This window comes from Oryctolagus cuniculus, chromosome 3 (assembly GCF_051225735.1).
Source record: "Oryctolagus cuniculus isolate XC-2025 breed Fujian yellow rabbit chromosome 3, ASM5122573v1, whole genome shotgun sequence".
NCBI lineage: Eukaryota > Metazoa > Chordata > Mammalia > Lagomorpha > Leporidae > Oryctolagus > Oryctolagus cuniculus.
Genome location: NC_142869.1, coordinates 31681757 through 31697175, shown reverse-complemented (window position 1 = coordinate 31697175; position 15419 = coordinate 31681757). Strand labels below are relative to the sequence as shown.

At 43.9% G+C, this 15419-nt stretch overlaps 1 protein-coding gene across 1 annotated transcript; it reads right to left on the bottom strand.

Annotated features, from left to right (window-relative positions):
• Positions 1–12058: 12058 nt before the first annotated feature.
• Positions 12059–14214, bottom strand: LOC100355936 (gamma-crystallin A). The gene is made up of 3 exons (XM_089329006.1): positions 14191–14214; positions 13850–14092; positions 12059–12394 (listed from the first exon to the last, which is right to left on the bottom strand). Exons 1-3 carry the CDS (start codon positions 14197–14199, stop codon positions 12122–12124), a joined length of 525 nt encoding a protein of 174 aa, XP_089185132.1. The 5' UTR covers positions 14200–14214; the 3' UTR covers positions 12059–12121.
• Positions 14215–15419: the final 1205 nt, after the last annotated feature.

Sequence of the window (15419 nt, the reverse complement as noted above, 5' to 3'; positions counted from 1 at the left end):
AAAGGATTTCCAGCTAAAGTGACTCGAGGGGATTATTGCTGAAGACAGACCATAGTGATCAGATACTAAGGGTGGGACATAGTCACTAAATTAACTTAACAGGATTTTTGCTAACACTGCTTTCTACAAGGATGCAGAGAGAGGTACAAGGGTGGACCTAGTCAAGTAAAAGTCTCAGTGAACCCTGAGTAAAATTTTGGTTTTGTCAATATTTTAATAAATGCTAAAATGATCTTATTTGTAGCCTTGATAGTCAATTAGTAGTATATTTGTGTTTCTGAGCTTTGATGTTGTGTCTGCAGTTTTGCTGATGGTATGGAGACTAAATGTGATCAGTGGATCATTTCATATATTGGAACACTTTGATGTAATTTAGCACAGATCTGTCATTAGGTTATTTTGACATTTGAGTCAAATGATGACTATTGGTTTTTGTGTGTGATACTGAGCAAGGAACCAAGAGGAGAAGTAACGTCTGTGCGGATTGTGCAGTCAGAGCGGATGAAATCATTGAAGTCCACCCACTGCTGGTGGTTGATGGATCTGCCCCAGCACAAAACATCTAATTCTTCCTGTCTACAAAGCAGGACTGCATGTCAGAATGGCAGTTGCACTCATAGAAAGTATTCTGCAATGGAACATGCTGTGCTAATTATCAGCGAAATCCTCCAGAGAACATGTTACTGTGAGTTCATAACAAGCCCCTTCATTCCCACACAACTTAGCACTTAAGCATTGTCTTTCTCAAATATTTTTTTTCTTTTCTAGATTCAGTCTTAACAAAGTTATAAGCTCAAGGATGAGAACCATGTGACATTTTTCTGTTTTTTAGAAATACTTATCAACTAAATGGGTCAATAGAGCCTTGGAAATATAAAAAAAAAAGTTAAACCAATCACAAATTCTATTCCAACAATGACTCTCCTAAAGGCCACCCTGTATGGGTGTTCAGAGATACAGAAGTCACATATATGTAGACACCTGATTTCTCCCACTCATTCCTCACCACATTCACTGGTCCTTTTTTTAAAAAAGATATTTATTTTATTTATTTGAAAGGCAGAATTACAGAGCAGGGAGGGAGGGAGAGATAAATAGAGAGAGCTTCCATCTGCTGGTTCACTCCCCAAATGGCCACAATGGCTGGGGCTGGGCCAGGCTGAAGCCAGGAATCAGGAACTTCATCCAGGTCTCCCATGGGGGTGCAGGGGCCCAAGCATTTGGGTCATCTTTAACTACCTTCCCAGGTGCATTAGCAGGGAGCTGGATAGGGAGCAGAGACTTGAACAGGTGCTCATATGGGATTTGTGCCTTGCAGGCAGTGGCTTAATCCATTACGCCACAATGACAAGCTAGTGGTTCTTTGTTTTAAAAATGTTTATTTATTTATTTATTTAAAAGGGTGGAGGTAGAGACATCTTCCATCCATTGATTCATTCCCCAAATGCTCACAACAGCTGAGGCTGGGCCGGGCTGAAGCCGGGAGCCTGGACCTCTATCCAGGTCTCCCTTGTGAGTGTAGGGGCTCAATCAAGTGTTTGGGCCATCATTTGCAGCCCCAGGATGCACAGGATGGCCAAGTTCCAGTAGGAAGCTGGATTGGAAGCTGAGTAGCCTGGACACAAACCAGGCATGCCATATGAGAAGCAGGCATTCCAAGTGGAAGCTTAACTCACTGTGCTTCAAGGCCTACCCCACATTCACTTGTTCTGATACTGTTAGTTCTTTCCTGTCCCTGATGAACCAGGAAGACTAAAGGGAGGTAAAAATAATGTGTGTGGGAGTGGGGAAGGGAGGAGGGAGGTGGAAGGGTTTGCTAGGAAGAGCAAGAACACAACAATCATGCCTGTCAGGTTAAGGTCTTAGGAAATACCCAGTGGCTCATGTAGAGAGATTGTAGGGAAGGGTTGGAAAAGAGTAAAAATGGTGGTGGTGGAGAATTGGAGATGACAAGCAGCATTTTTGTGAAAGAAAATAGTGAAAGAGATTTCTAGCCACTTCCTTGCATTGATGGTTGGATCAATGGAATGAGACACTGGGTCTTGTATTCCACAAGACATGACTTGCTACATCTTTGTGTTATCAGCCAGCATATCTTATCCTAGAATTTGAGGGGTAAAGACAGTGCCTGAGCCTTTTATAACAAATATTTGAATATCCAGTTTAACTGAATTTTGAGAAGTATTTTTTTTCTCTCAAAAGTAAATACAAAATTCTTAAAAAGACAGGCCTTTTAAAAAAATATTTTCTTTCTAGAAATTCTTTATTTGAGAGAGAGACAGAGACAGACAGATAGAGAAATCTCACATACTATTTCATTCCCCAAATGCCTGCAACAGCTAAGGCTAGACTGAGGCAACTGCTAGAAGCCAGGAACACAATCCAACTCTCCTACGTGGATGGCAGGAACCCAGTCACTTGAGCCATCACTGTTGCCCCTCCAGATCTGCATTGGTGGAAGCTGGAGTCAAGACCTGGAGCTGGGAATTGAACTGGTACATTCTGATATGGTATGCAAGTGTCTAACTGGCGTCTTAACCCCTAGACTAAATGCCCACGCTGACAGGTCTTGTTTAAGTCAAAAATATTTATTGAACCATTAAAGGTCCTCTAGGAACTTATGTTTAAAATAAGCTTGCATATCAAAATATTTCAATAGATCTAATACTCTGGCTTCTTCCAAAATAAAATTCATTCAGGAGCCATCAAAGTTTCCTTTCCACTCCCAATACAAATGTTTTAGTTCAGAATCTGGGCTTTCCTGTAACATTTGCAGACTTCTTTTCCTGGCTTCCTGGCAACCAGCTGTGTTTTCAGCATATGAATCTTCATATGTGATCATCATTGATGCGGCCCAGCAGAAGGAAGCCACAGTAGCTTTCATTTCTGTCAGTGGATTAAACCCACAGCAAACTTTGCACTCATTTAGCTCATGATGATAAAAATAATAACAGCTCCTAATGATAGCTTACGCTATAACAAGTGCCTAGCATGTGGCCGGTGCCGCGGCTCACTAGGCTAATCCTCCACCTAGCGGCGCTGGCACACGGGTTCTAGTTCCGGTCAGGGCGCCGGATTCTGTCCCGGTTGCCCCTCTTCCAGGCCAGCTCTCTGCTGTGGCCAGGGAGTGCAGTGGAGGATGGCCCAAGTGCTTGGGCCCTGCACCCCATGGGAGACCAGGAGAGGCACCTGGTTCCTGCCTTCAGATCAGCGCGATGCGCCACCTGCAGCGCGCTGGCCGCGGCAGCCATTGGAGGGTGAACCAATGCAAAAGGAAGACCTTTCTCTCTCTCTCTCTCTCTCACTGTGCACTCTGCCTGTCAAAAAATAAAAATAAAAAAAAAGTGCCTAGCATGTTCCACACAGTGTACTACGTGTAGTCAACCCAGCACAATTATTAGGACTGCCCCAAATACAGCATTTGAGAGATCTGGACAAAGAAATTAGAGACCTCTTTCCCTCTCCACTGACTACCTTTCACTCTTCCTGCTGCCTCACATGTCCAAGGTCCACCCACATGCCCCTCCCCTGGCAAACAGCTGCCCTTTGGCTACCAGTGGCCTCAGGAGGATAGCTCTCATGAAGACTTAGATCCTAGAAGTGAGCTTGGGTTTACACGGAGGGATTTCTGGAGATCCAGTTTTTAGGAGTATGGGCTACCAGGAGAGGTATGGACATGTCCCATGCTCCTGCAAACTCCTGCCCATGGGAAAGAGTTCAGCTAGACAAGGCAAGAGTGAACTTCTCTGAATAACCCAGGCTAGGGATTCTGATAGACCAGGTCTAATTGCAGTAGTGGTCCTTCTGGAGAAATAAATCCAGAAAGGTACCCACCGCTAGTGAGCGGAGGAACTAGGAATTGAAATCAATTCTATTTGCTGTTAAGACCCAGGATAATTGCCTCTTCATACATCAATGGTCTATTTAGATGCTATCTTTTCAGATGTGCATATTGTATCTTTTCTCATATATTTCTCATAGTCAATCAAATTTCATACTTTTTAAGAAATGTCCACAAGGCATAAAACCCAAATAGCCTGCTATGTCACTACCAACCCTGAGAATCTTTGACTATAACAGGAGTTCTAGTAAATTCTAGTGAATTGATCAACTGGTTTCTTAATCTCACTCTAAGAGCTCAGTATTTAACTGAGTGTGAAGGACTTTGTAATTCTTGGTTCACCTCTTTGTGTGTAATCTTTTTTTGACAGGCAGAGTGGACAGTGAGAGAGACAGAGAGAAAGGTCTTTATTTACTGTTGGTTCACCCTCCAATGGCTGCTGGAGCCAGGTACTTATCCTGATCTCCCATGCAGGTGCAGGGCCCAAGCACTTGGGCCATCCTCCACTGCACTCCTGGGCCACAGAAGAGAGCTGGACTGGAAGAGGGGAAACCAGGACAGAATCCGGCGCCCCAAATGGGACTAGAACCGGGTGTGCCGGCGCCGCAGGCGGAGGATTAGCCTAGTAATGGATGACTGTCAAAAGGATATCAAAGATGTTCACATCTCCTTTCATTAGGGAAAATTTCTAGAAGCAGGTTATTTATTTTGACCTTCTTTTCTTTTTTTTTTTTAACTTTTATTTAATGAATATTAGTTTCCAAAGTACGGCTTATGGATTACAATGGCTTCCCCCCCATAACGTCCCTCCCACCCACAACCCTCCCCTTTCCCACTCCCTCTCCCCTTCCATTCACATGAGGATTCATTTTCGATTCTCCTTATATACAGAAGATCAGTTTAACATACATTAAGTAAAGATTTCAACAGTTTGCTCCCACACAGAAACATAAAGTGAAAAATAATAGATGATTTTTTAAATGATGATGAAATCAGATCAGACCTATTGTCATGTTTAATCCCAGTGAGAGTCAAGTTGGGAATTGATAATTTCTTCTTCTTCTTCTTCTTCTTTTTTTTTTTTTTTTTTTTTTACAGAAGATCAGTTTAGTATACATTAAGTAAAGATTTCAACAGTTTGCACCCCCATAGAAACACAAAGTGAAATATACTGTTTGAGTACTCGTTATAGCATTAAGTCTCAATGTACAGCACATTAAGGACAAAGATCCTACATGAGGAGTAAGTGCACAGTGACTCCTGTTGTTGACTTTACAAATTGACACTCCTGTTTATGGCATCAGTAATCTCCCTATGCACCAGTCTTGAGTTTCCAAGGCTATGGAAGCCCCTTGAGTTCTCCGACTCTTATCTTGTTTAGACAAGGTCATAGTCAAAGTGGAGGTTCTCTCCTCCCTTCAGAGAAAGTAGTTTTTTTTGTCTGTTCTACTTAATATGACTGGTTTAATTCTGTAATTAATACACAGTTATTCTTAAGTGTTGAAATTTAACTGAAATGTGATCCCTGTTAAACATAAGAGTGGGAATAAGAGAGGGAAGAGATGTACAATTTGGGACATGCTCAAGCTGACTTGCCCCAAATGGTAGAGTTAGAAACATACCAGGGGATTCCAATTTAATCCCATCAAGGTGGCATGTACCAATGCCATCTCACTAGTCCAAGTGATCAATTTCAGTTCACAACTGATCATAATGAAAGGACTAAGAGTCAAAGGGAGCACATAAACAAGTCTAGTACCTGCTAATACTAACCGATAGAATAAATAAAGGGGAGAGTGATCCAACATGGGAAGCGAGATACTCAGCAGACTCATAGAATGGCGGATGTCCTAAATAGCACTCTGGCCTCAGAATCAGCCCTAAAGGCATTCGGATCTGGCTGAAAAGCCCATGAGAGTATTTCAGGCATGGAAAGCCAAGACACTCTGGAAAAAAAAAAAAACCTAAATGAAAGATTTGTGTGAGTGAGATCCCAGTGGAAAGAACAGGTCTTCAAAGAAGGAGGTACCTTTCTTTGACCTTCTTTTCTTACAATATCCACACACATAGCACAACTAGCACAAAACTGTCAAAAAGGTAATTCCAATTTGTCGACTGCTACCATATGCTGGCTTATTTATAGAAGACATTTTATTTATTCTTCATGCAAATGTGAAAGTGGAAAACCTGAGGCTGAGGAGTATCATGAACTTGCTCAAGATCACACAGCCAGTAGGCAGTCCTGCCAGAACCCAAGTCCATGAACCTGAAAGCATACATCGGTAACCGCCGACATACCCATCTGAAACCCAATATTCTCAACCTGTCAGAGCTAGGAGGAAACTTGGAGCTCATCTTGTCCACATTCCTCATTTTATAGAGAGGGACACTTGGACTTGGCTTTGTTAGATAAAACGTAGTTTTCTAAACCTATCTATTCACTCAGATTAAAACAAAGCAAAACTTCAAGCTAACAAAATTATTTTCAGTGAGACACATCACATACTTTTCCCTTGTTTATTAAAATAGAACTCATATTTTGTTACTCACCTGAGTACAACATAGAAGGACCTAGGTTAGCAGCACCAAAATCACAAATCTAAATATTTGGTGTTGGCGAGAGTACAAACTTTTTGATAATATGTATAACTTCCTCCTATTCATGATTTATCCTGTATGTTTCTTCAACAGGAGGAATTCTGTTTAAAATAGATCTTCATTATTTCATTGTGAGCAGGGCATTAATTTAAAAAAAAAAAAAACAGCTTTACTGGGGCTGGCATTGTGGTGTAACAGGTTAAGCTGATGACTATAAAGCCAGCATCCAGTATGGGTGCTGGGTTGAGTCCCAGCTGCTCCATTTCCAGTCCAGCTCTCTGCTAATGTTCCTGGGAAAGCAGCAGAGGAGAGTCCAAATACTTGGGCCCCTGCATGCATGCGGGAGACCTGGATGAAATTCTGGGCTCCTGGCTTCAGTCTGGCCCAGCTAGCTCCAGCCATTGTGGCCATTTGGGGAGTGAACCAGCAGATGGAATCTCCCTCTCTCTCTCTCTCTCTCTCTGAGTGTGTGTGTCTCCCTCTCTCTCTGTGACTCTGGCTTTCAAATTAAAAAAAGAGACAGCTTTATTGAGATATAATTCCCAAGCAGTCCATGCATGTAAAGCATACAATTCTGTGGTTTCAATGTATGTACACATAAGTACGTTCGTTGCTACAGTCAACTTTAGAACACGTTCATCACCATAAAGAAAAAGCCTGTACTCTTTAGCAATCACTCCTTTACCATCCATTGCCCAATCCCTGAGCAATCACACATCTGCTTACTGTCTGCAGATTTGCTCATCCTGGGTATTTTACATATATGAAATCATATAATATATGGTCTTATGTGACTGGCTTCTTTTAGGTTTATTCATGTTGTAGCATGTAATAGTGCTTTTTTATTGAAAAAGATTTTTCATTATTTATTTTGAAAGTTGGAGTTACTGAGAGGCAAAAACAGAGATAGGCCGGCACTGCGGTTCACTAGGCTAATCCTCCACCTGTGGCGACTGCACCCCGGGTTCTAGTCCTGGTTGGGGCGCCGGATTCTGTCCTGGTTGCTTCTCTTCCAGTCCAGCTCTCTGCTGTGGCCCGGGAAGTGCAGTGGAGGATGGCCCAGGTTCTTGGGCCCTGCACCCGTATGGGAGACCAGGAGGAAGCACCTGGCTCCTGGCTTCAGATAGGCGCAGCGTGCCGGCTGCAACGCGCTGGCTGTAGTGGCCACTTGGGGGAGAACCAATGGAAAAAGGAAGACCTTTCTCTCTCTCTCTCTCTCTCTCTCACTGTCTAACTCTGCCTGTCAAAAACAAAACAAAACAAAACAAAAAACAGAGAGACAGAGAGATCTTCCACTTGCTGTTTCACTCCCAAGATGGCTGCAATGGCCAGGTTTGGGCCAGACTGAAGCCAGGAGCCAAGAGCTTCTAGGTCTCCCATGGCAGAGCCCCAAACATTTCCACTGCTTTTCCCAGGTCATTAACAGGAAGCATGATTGGAAGTGGAACATTCAGGATATGAACTGGCCCCCATGTAGTCAACAGCTTTACCTGAAATGACACAATACTGGCCTTGCCTTCTTCCTTTTATGGCCAAGTAATATTTCATTGCATATCACATTTTGTTTATCCAGTAGTCCATGGACTTTTGACGTTTGGGTTGTTTGTTCCTTTTGGCTATTGTGAATAGTGCTGTTATGAACATCTGTCTATAAATTTTTGCTTCAACATTTGTTTTCCTTCCTTCCTTCCTTCCTTCCTTCCTTCCTTCCTTCCTTCCTTCCTTCCTTTCTTAGAAATCCGTTTATTTATTTGAAAGTCAGAGTTACACAGAGAGAGGAGAGAGAGAGAGGTCTTCCATCTGCTGGTTCACTCCCCAATTGGCTGCAACAACTGGAGCTGCACTGATCCAAAACCAGGAGCCGGGAGCTTTCTCAGGGTCTTCCCATATGGGTGCAGAGGCCCAAGGACTTGGGCCATTCTCCACTGCTTTCCCAGGTCATAGCAGAGAGCTAGATTGGAAGTGGAGCAGCTGGGACTTGAACTGGCACCCATATGGGATGCTGCCATTGCTAGTGATGGCTTTACTCGCTACACCACAGCACCAGCCCCAACACTTTCTCTTTTAAAAAATATTTATTTATATGAAAAGCATAGAGACAGAGCTAGAGAGAGCTCTCCTGTCTACTGGTTCACTCCCCAAATGTCCATAACAATTGGGACTGGGCCAAGCCAAAGTCAGGAGTGGGAACTCAGTCCAGGTCTCCTACATGGATGGCAGGGACCCAACTAGTTGGCATCCCCTGTTGCCTCTCAAGGTATACATTAGGAGGAAGCTGGAACTGGGGGGATAGGAGTGAATCTGGGACTCAAACCCAAACAATTCAATGTGGGATGCAGGTGTCCAAAGCAGTGGCTTAACTGCTTGGCCAAATGCTCACCACTAATGATTTTTTTAAAATTTATTTTACAGGAAGAGATATAGATAGTGAGAGAGACAGAGAAAAAGGTCTTCCTTCTGTTGGTTCACCCCCACAAATGGCAACTACATCTGGTGCTGCGCCAATCCGAAGCCAGGAACCAGGTGCTTCTTCCTGGTCTCCCATGCGGGTGCAGGAGCCCAAGCGCCTGGGCCATCCTCCACTGCACTCCTGGGCCACAGCAGAGAGCTGGACTGGCAGAGGAGGAACTGGGACTAGAACCTGGTGCACATATGGGATGCCGGCGCTGCAGGCAGAGCATTAACCAAGTGAGCCATGGCACCAGCCCCTGCCACTAATGCTTTCTTGACAGTGTTCCTTGATGCATACAATTTTAAAATTTTGATGAAGTACAATTTATTCTTTTGTTGCATGTGCTTTTGGTGTCGTGGTTAAGAAATCATTGTCTAGGGGCCAACACTTTGGCATAGCAGGTTAAGCTGCGCCCATAGTGTAGGCATCCCACATGGGCACCAGTTCAAGTCCTGGCTGCTCCACTTCTGATCCAGATCTCTGCTATGGCTTGGGAAAGCAGTAGAAGATGGCCAATTCCTTGAAGAAGCTCTTGGCTTCAGATTGGCCCAACTCCAGCCATTGCTGCCATTTGGGGAGTGAACCAACAGATTAAAGACTTCTCTTTCTCTTTCTGCCTCTCTGTAACTCTGCCTTTCAAATAAATAAATAAATCTTAAAAAAGAAATCATTGTCTAATAAAAGGTTACAAAACTATGTCTATGTTTTCTCCAAGAGTTTTATAGTTTGAATTCTTACATTTAGGTCTTTGATCCATTTTGAGTTTTTTTCTTTCTTTTTTTAAAGATTCATTTTATTTATTTGAAAGACTTACAGAGAGAGAGGTAGAAAGAGAGAGACAGAGACAGACAGACAGACAGACACACACACACACACACACACACAGAAAGAGAGAGAGAGAGAGGTCTTCCATCCACTGGTTCACTCCCCAAATGGCCACAATGGCTGGAGCTGAGCCCATCAGAAGCCAGGAGCCAGGAGCTTCTTCTGGGTCTCCCACTTGGGTGCAGGGACCCAAAGACTTGGGCCATCCTCTGCTGCTTTCCCAGTCACATTAGCAGGGAGCTGGATTGGAAGAGGAGTAACCAGGACTTGAACTGGCATGCATATGGGATGCCAGCACTGCAGGCTGGGGCTTTAACCTGCTGTGCCACAGCTCTGGCCCTGTGAGTTAATTTTTACATAGGTGTGTGGAGTCTAGCTTCATTCTTTTGCATATACTCAGTGTGCCCAGCATCATTTGTTGAGAAAAATTATTCTTCCCCTATTGAATGGTAGTGGCATCCTTTTCCAAAATTAGTTGAACATGGACACTTGGTTTACTTCCGAATCTTCGATCTATTTCACTCATCTGTATGTCTAACCTTACGCCGGTACCTCACTGTCTTGGATACCATTGCATTGTGGTAAGTTGTGAAACTAGGAAATGTGAATTCTTCTACTATTTGCTTTTTCTCAAGACTATTTTGGATATTCTGTGTCTATATAGAGTTTGGAATAAGCTTAACAATTTCCACAAAAAGTCAACCGGGACAGAACATTATTTTAGTTTATATAAATTTGGAAAAGAAACTAACACGCTAGGAGAGTAGCTCTGTCAGTGGGAAGAAATTCCAGAGATGAGCTGGATAGCAAATAGTAACACCTCACTCTGCATAATGGAATCTTTGATAATTGGCTTGATAAAAATTCATATTCAAGTCCAAAATAAAGAAGACCATATCGTGATGTTGAATTTGAGAGGATAGTGCAGGTATATCAATTTTTCATACTTACATTGGTATAATAGCTTAAAAGTGATACAGTGTGTTCACAATTTTTTCCTTTCTTTTTTTTTTTTTAATTTTTTGACAGGCAGAGTGGACAGTGAGAGAGAGAGAGACAGAGAAAAAGGTCTTCCTTTGCCATTGGTTCACCCTCCAATGGCCGCCACGGCCGGCGCACTGCGGCCGGCGCACCGCGCTGATCCGATGGCAGGAGCCAGGAGCCAGGAGCCAGGTGCTTTTCCTGGTCTCCCATGGGGTGCAGGGCCCAAGCACCTGGGCCATCCTCCACTGCACTCCCTGGCCACAGCAGAGAGCTGGCCTGGAAGAGGGGCAACCGGGACAGAATCCGGCGCCCCGACCGGGACTAGAACCTGGTGTGCCGGCGCCTGAAGGCGGAGGATTAGCCTAGTGAGCCGCGGCGCCGGCCAATTTTTTCCTTTCTTTTCATCATAATTATCCTGGGAGTTTATTATCATGTTAGTTTTTATTGGTCATTTGGCACAGAGAAGACAAGAAATTACTTGTTTAATGAAGTAAGCTTATAAATGGGTAACCAGCTCTCCTGGTTTCCCTGAAACTAAGGGCTAGGATGGAAGACTTTTAGTGCTAACTCTGGGAGAGTCCCTGGAAGACTGGGCAGCTGAGCTGGTCTCTCTACAAGTAAGTAGCAGAGGTAGCATAAGAGATCAGGCAGTCTAGGATGGGCATTTGGCCGAGTGGTTAAGACACCAGTTGAGATGCCTCTGCTCCACATTGGGAGTGCCTGGGTTTGGTTCTTGGTTCCGGTTCCCAACTCCGGCTCAAATAATTGGGTCTCTGCCACTCAAGTGGGAGAGCTGGATTGAGTGAGTTCCCTCCTCCTGACTTCAGTCTCAGCCGAGCCCTTGCAGTTGTGGGCATTTGGAGACTGGGCATATGGATGGGAGCTCTCCCTCTGTGTCTCTGCCTTTGAAATAAATAAATCTGAAGATTAAAAAGAAATCATGCTGTTTAACTTTTGTTGACACTTTTAACACCAAACAGGCTAGATCTTTTCTACTTTGAAAATTCCCCTCTCTTCATCTGTCTTTTTTTGTCTGATCTTATCTTCAGTGACCCTAATCCTTTCAGCAATGCCTTGTCTTTGGTGCCCCAGCCATAGGTGGGTTCTACATTCTTTCCCTTCTGTGGGTTCTATTAGTTGTTTATTATGTTCTTCTCTCTCCTTCAGACTGTAGGTCATGGAAGGCAGAAACAGTCTGCCTCCTTTCGATGACAGCAGTGAATACTCTATAGATACAGTTGTCTGAGCAACAGAAATTGAAGGAAAATGCAAAACACCTTTCAAGATCACGGGAGTTGCTTGGGGTCACCGCTTCCTAAAATTCAATTATTACTTAAAGATAAACAAGAGCCACTGAGTGCCAGGAACATGATTGGTGTGTTTATTGCATTTTCTAATGTGGATCACAAGAAAAGCACAGTCTAGTACAAGTCAATGACCCGTCTCAGAGAGCCGACTTTGGCATCCATGGCCCCCCAGTCGTGGTACCGCCTGTAGTCTCCAGGTCTGAGCAGGTACTGCCGCCCCCGGTAGTTGGGCATCTCGTAGAGGACCCAGCAGCCCTCCAGCACGTGGAGGGAGAAGATCTCATTGAGGCGGAAGCGATCGTGGATGCAGGGGCAGTCCTCAGTGAGCTCGTGTACAAGACCCCGGTAGTCATCTCTCTCGTACAGCCTTATCCTGTGAGAGCTGGTCTGTCGTGACAGTAAACACAAGAAGAATTAATGGTGTGCATCCCTGGGGTCAACGAAAGTGACCTCGTTAACCTGCATCCAGAGGAAGCTCGGCTTTCACAGTGTCCTGTAAAATATGCCTTCTCCTTAATCCCACTCCTGATGTTGTTGTTCTAGCCAATCAGGAGGAGTGTTGAAATGAAGCTGCCCTGGTCAGTGATCTGGAAATCTAATTGAAGAAACAAACACTGAAATACAGAGAGTGGAAGCATTGCCTTTGTCAGCAACCGTCTCTCACAACCTAGTTAGTGAGGCTGCCGGAGGATTTTCACTCCTGTTTCCAGATTCCCTGTCATCGAGACCTGTCACGATTACCTCTAAGTCACTTTGGCACTTGTAATTTTCCATGATTTGTATTTACTCTGAGTCTACACACCTTTTCAAATGATGTTTTGCAAACCATTTGGACTTTTTGAGTTTTTTCTTAGCCCAAAGAAATATGTTCTTGCATATCTACATATCGTTCTAGTCTAAATTTGATTTCAGTCCTGAACCTGCTGCTCAATTTGGTGCCATCAGAAAGCATAACCACACATTCTGCCTGATTAAAAAAGATGAAACTGCACTTTGGTGAGGACTGTGACCTGTGCATCCTAATCAATTATCTGTCTCTGATATTCTTGTAAGAAACTGGTTGATAATGACTCTTGGGGAAATACAAAACCACTTACATGCTGAGATGTGTTGTTCTAAGTTCCAACTTATTATGTCATAGAATGTTCTGGAAAAACCACGAATGCAGTCAGAATATATTATACTTGCATTGTTTACCCATAGCCTGCTAGATTTTTAATCCTTAAGAAGGAATTATATATAGGGCAGGCCTTTGGTGCAGTGGTTGAGATGCTGGTTGGGGAGGCCACCATCCCATACAAGAGCCTGGATTTGAGTCCTGGCTCCACTCCTGATTCCAGCTTCCTGCTCATACACACTCTGGAAGGCAACTCATGATCGCTCAAGTAGTTGGGTCCCTGCCAGCCACATGGGGGACCTGGACTGAGATCCCAGCTCTCAGGCATTTGGGGCATGAACCAGCAGATGAATGCTTTCTTTCTCTCTGTCTCTCTCTACCTGCCCTTTCTCTCAAATAAAATTAAATTAAACTACAATAAAAAATTGTTATCCAGATAGATATCTTTCTTTACTAATCAAGGTGATTTTAATTTAGAAATTAGGTATCACTTGGATGGTACCAAGTTTAATTTTAAAGGTTGTAATGTGATTTCTTGTGTCCTAGAGCAATGTTGATGTCTGTAAGTAAGAAAAATAGAGATGACAATTGATGTTTTTCTCCTTGGAGGCCTTCCTGTCCTTACTCTACAGAAGTTCTAGGCTGGAACAAACTGACTTTTTTAAGCAGAAATTAATGGCCATTGGCCACTGCTTTCACACTAGGCAGCTGGAAGCAAGACTCACGTAAGGAATTGCACGGCAGGAGCGGATGGAGTCGCTGAGGCCCATCCACTGCTGGTAGTCAGGGTAGTCGCCAGGGCGCAGGAAGTACTGGTGGCCCTGGTAGTTGGGGCGCTCATAGAGCATCCAGCAGCCGCTGTCCACGCGGATGGAGTTGCAGCGGCTGAAGTAGGGCTGCAGGTTGGGGCAGTCGCTGCTGCACTCATAGCAGCGGCCCTGGAAGCCCCGGTCCTCGTAGAAAATGATCTGCAGTGGAAAACAAGGTGACAGCAGAAGTCAGCTGGATGGTCTGCCCCCCAGAGTAGACAGTCCATAGCCGTGGGATGACGCCTCAAGGGGCTTACCTTCCCCATGGCTGTTGATAGTGGGTGTTCAGCGTCCACTGTGATGGGGACGAGAGTGGCAGCCAGTATATATAGCAGGACGGCTGCTGCGTTGGCAAGAACAACACAAAAGGGACCTGGGGGTAGTGTGTAAGGGGATTTCTGCGTTCTGTCTGTTTTTCATTTGGGATCATGGGGCAAGGGGCTGCCATTCTCTCTGGCATTTTCGAGTTGTCCTCACTAGCTCCAGTGAAAGGTATTGAAGTCAGCAGAGCCATTATGACCTTGGAGACAAAGGGCGCACTTCTCATCCTATGCAGCACTCTAGAAATACATTACATGCCCTGCATTGTGCAATGTTTGCCTATGGAAACTGCTGAGATGGAGCTCGGAGCTTTCATCTGAGGTACATGTGAGACTCACGTGAGTTCCAGGACTGGAAGTGTGAAGAGGCAACTCCAGATCTCAAACTAAAAGCCCTCTAATTGAAATACAGTTACATTTCTTCAGTATGATGTTGCTTTTGTTTAAAAAAATCATATTTTTATATAGGAAAGAAAGGATTAGGACTATGTCTACACCAACATGTCAACCATGATCATCAATGAATTGCAAGATTACGGACCCTACTTTTATGTTTTTATCTATTTTTGTTGCTTTTTATTTCCTTAATTTTATAATATATGTTGCCTTCCTGAGATGCATAGTAAAATCATTGTAAAACTATGACATTGAATTAATCATGGAAAGCAGTTAATTTCAGAAATATGTATATTTCATCTTGATATTAACACCTCTCTGAACTAAAAGTAAAGATATTTCCTGAGAGTCTGTGGAATACTCAAAAGAGTAGGAAAATATACAGGACCCTTTTGCTCCTCTCTCACCTCCACCCTTATTTCCAGCTTGCTTTCTCTTTTTAAAATTAGCACCACGATTTCCTGTTTTCCCTCCCAAACGTGTCACTGGGGTGACTGCCTGAAGACCTTGTGTGTTGCTGCCATCCTGTTGATTCAGAAGCACTATTCAGACATGTAGGAGCAGAGGATGACCCCAAACCCCAGGTCATCTTTGGATGCAGGAAGGTGAAATCAAGTGTCTTTGTGCTTCAGGCCCAGGCAGGAACTCTATAAAACCACAGCGAGCAGTACACTCACAATGCCATTTGTGAAAATCCTTGGGCAGCATCCAAGGTTCGTGTACAAAGGGTTAAAGGAGAGGCAGCAGTGGCTTATATCTAGCAGAGCTAA

Excerpts from the sequence above, each read along its gene's own strand:
- LOC100355936 (XM_089329006.1), bottom strand. Across the intron at positions 12,395-13,849 it reads CCTGCCGTGCAATTCCTTAC|ACCAGCTCTCACAGGATAAG; the intron begins GTGAGTCTTGCT and ends CTGTCACGACAG.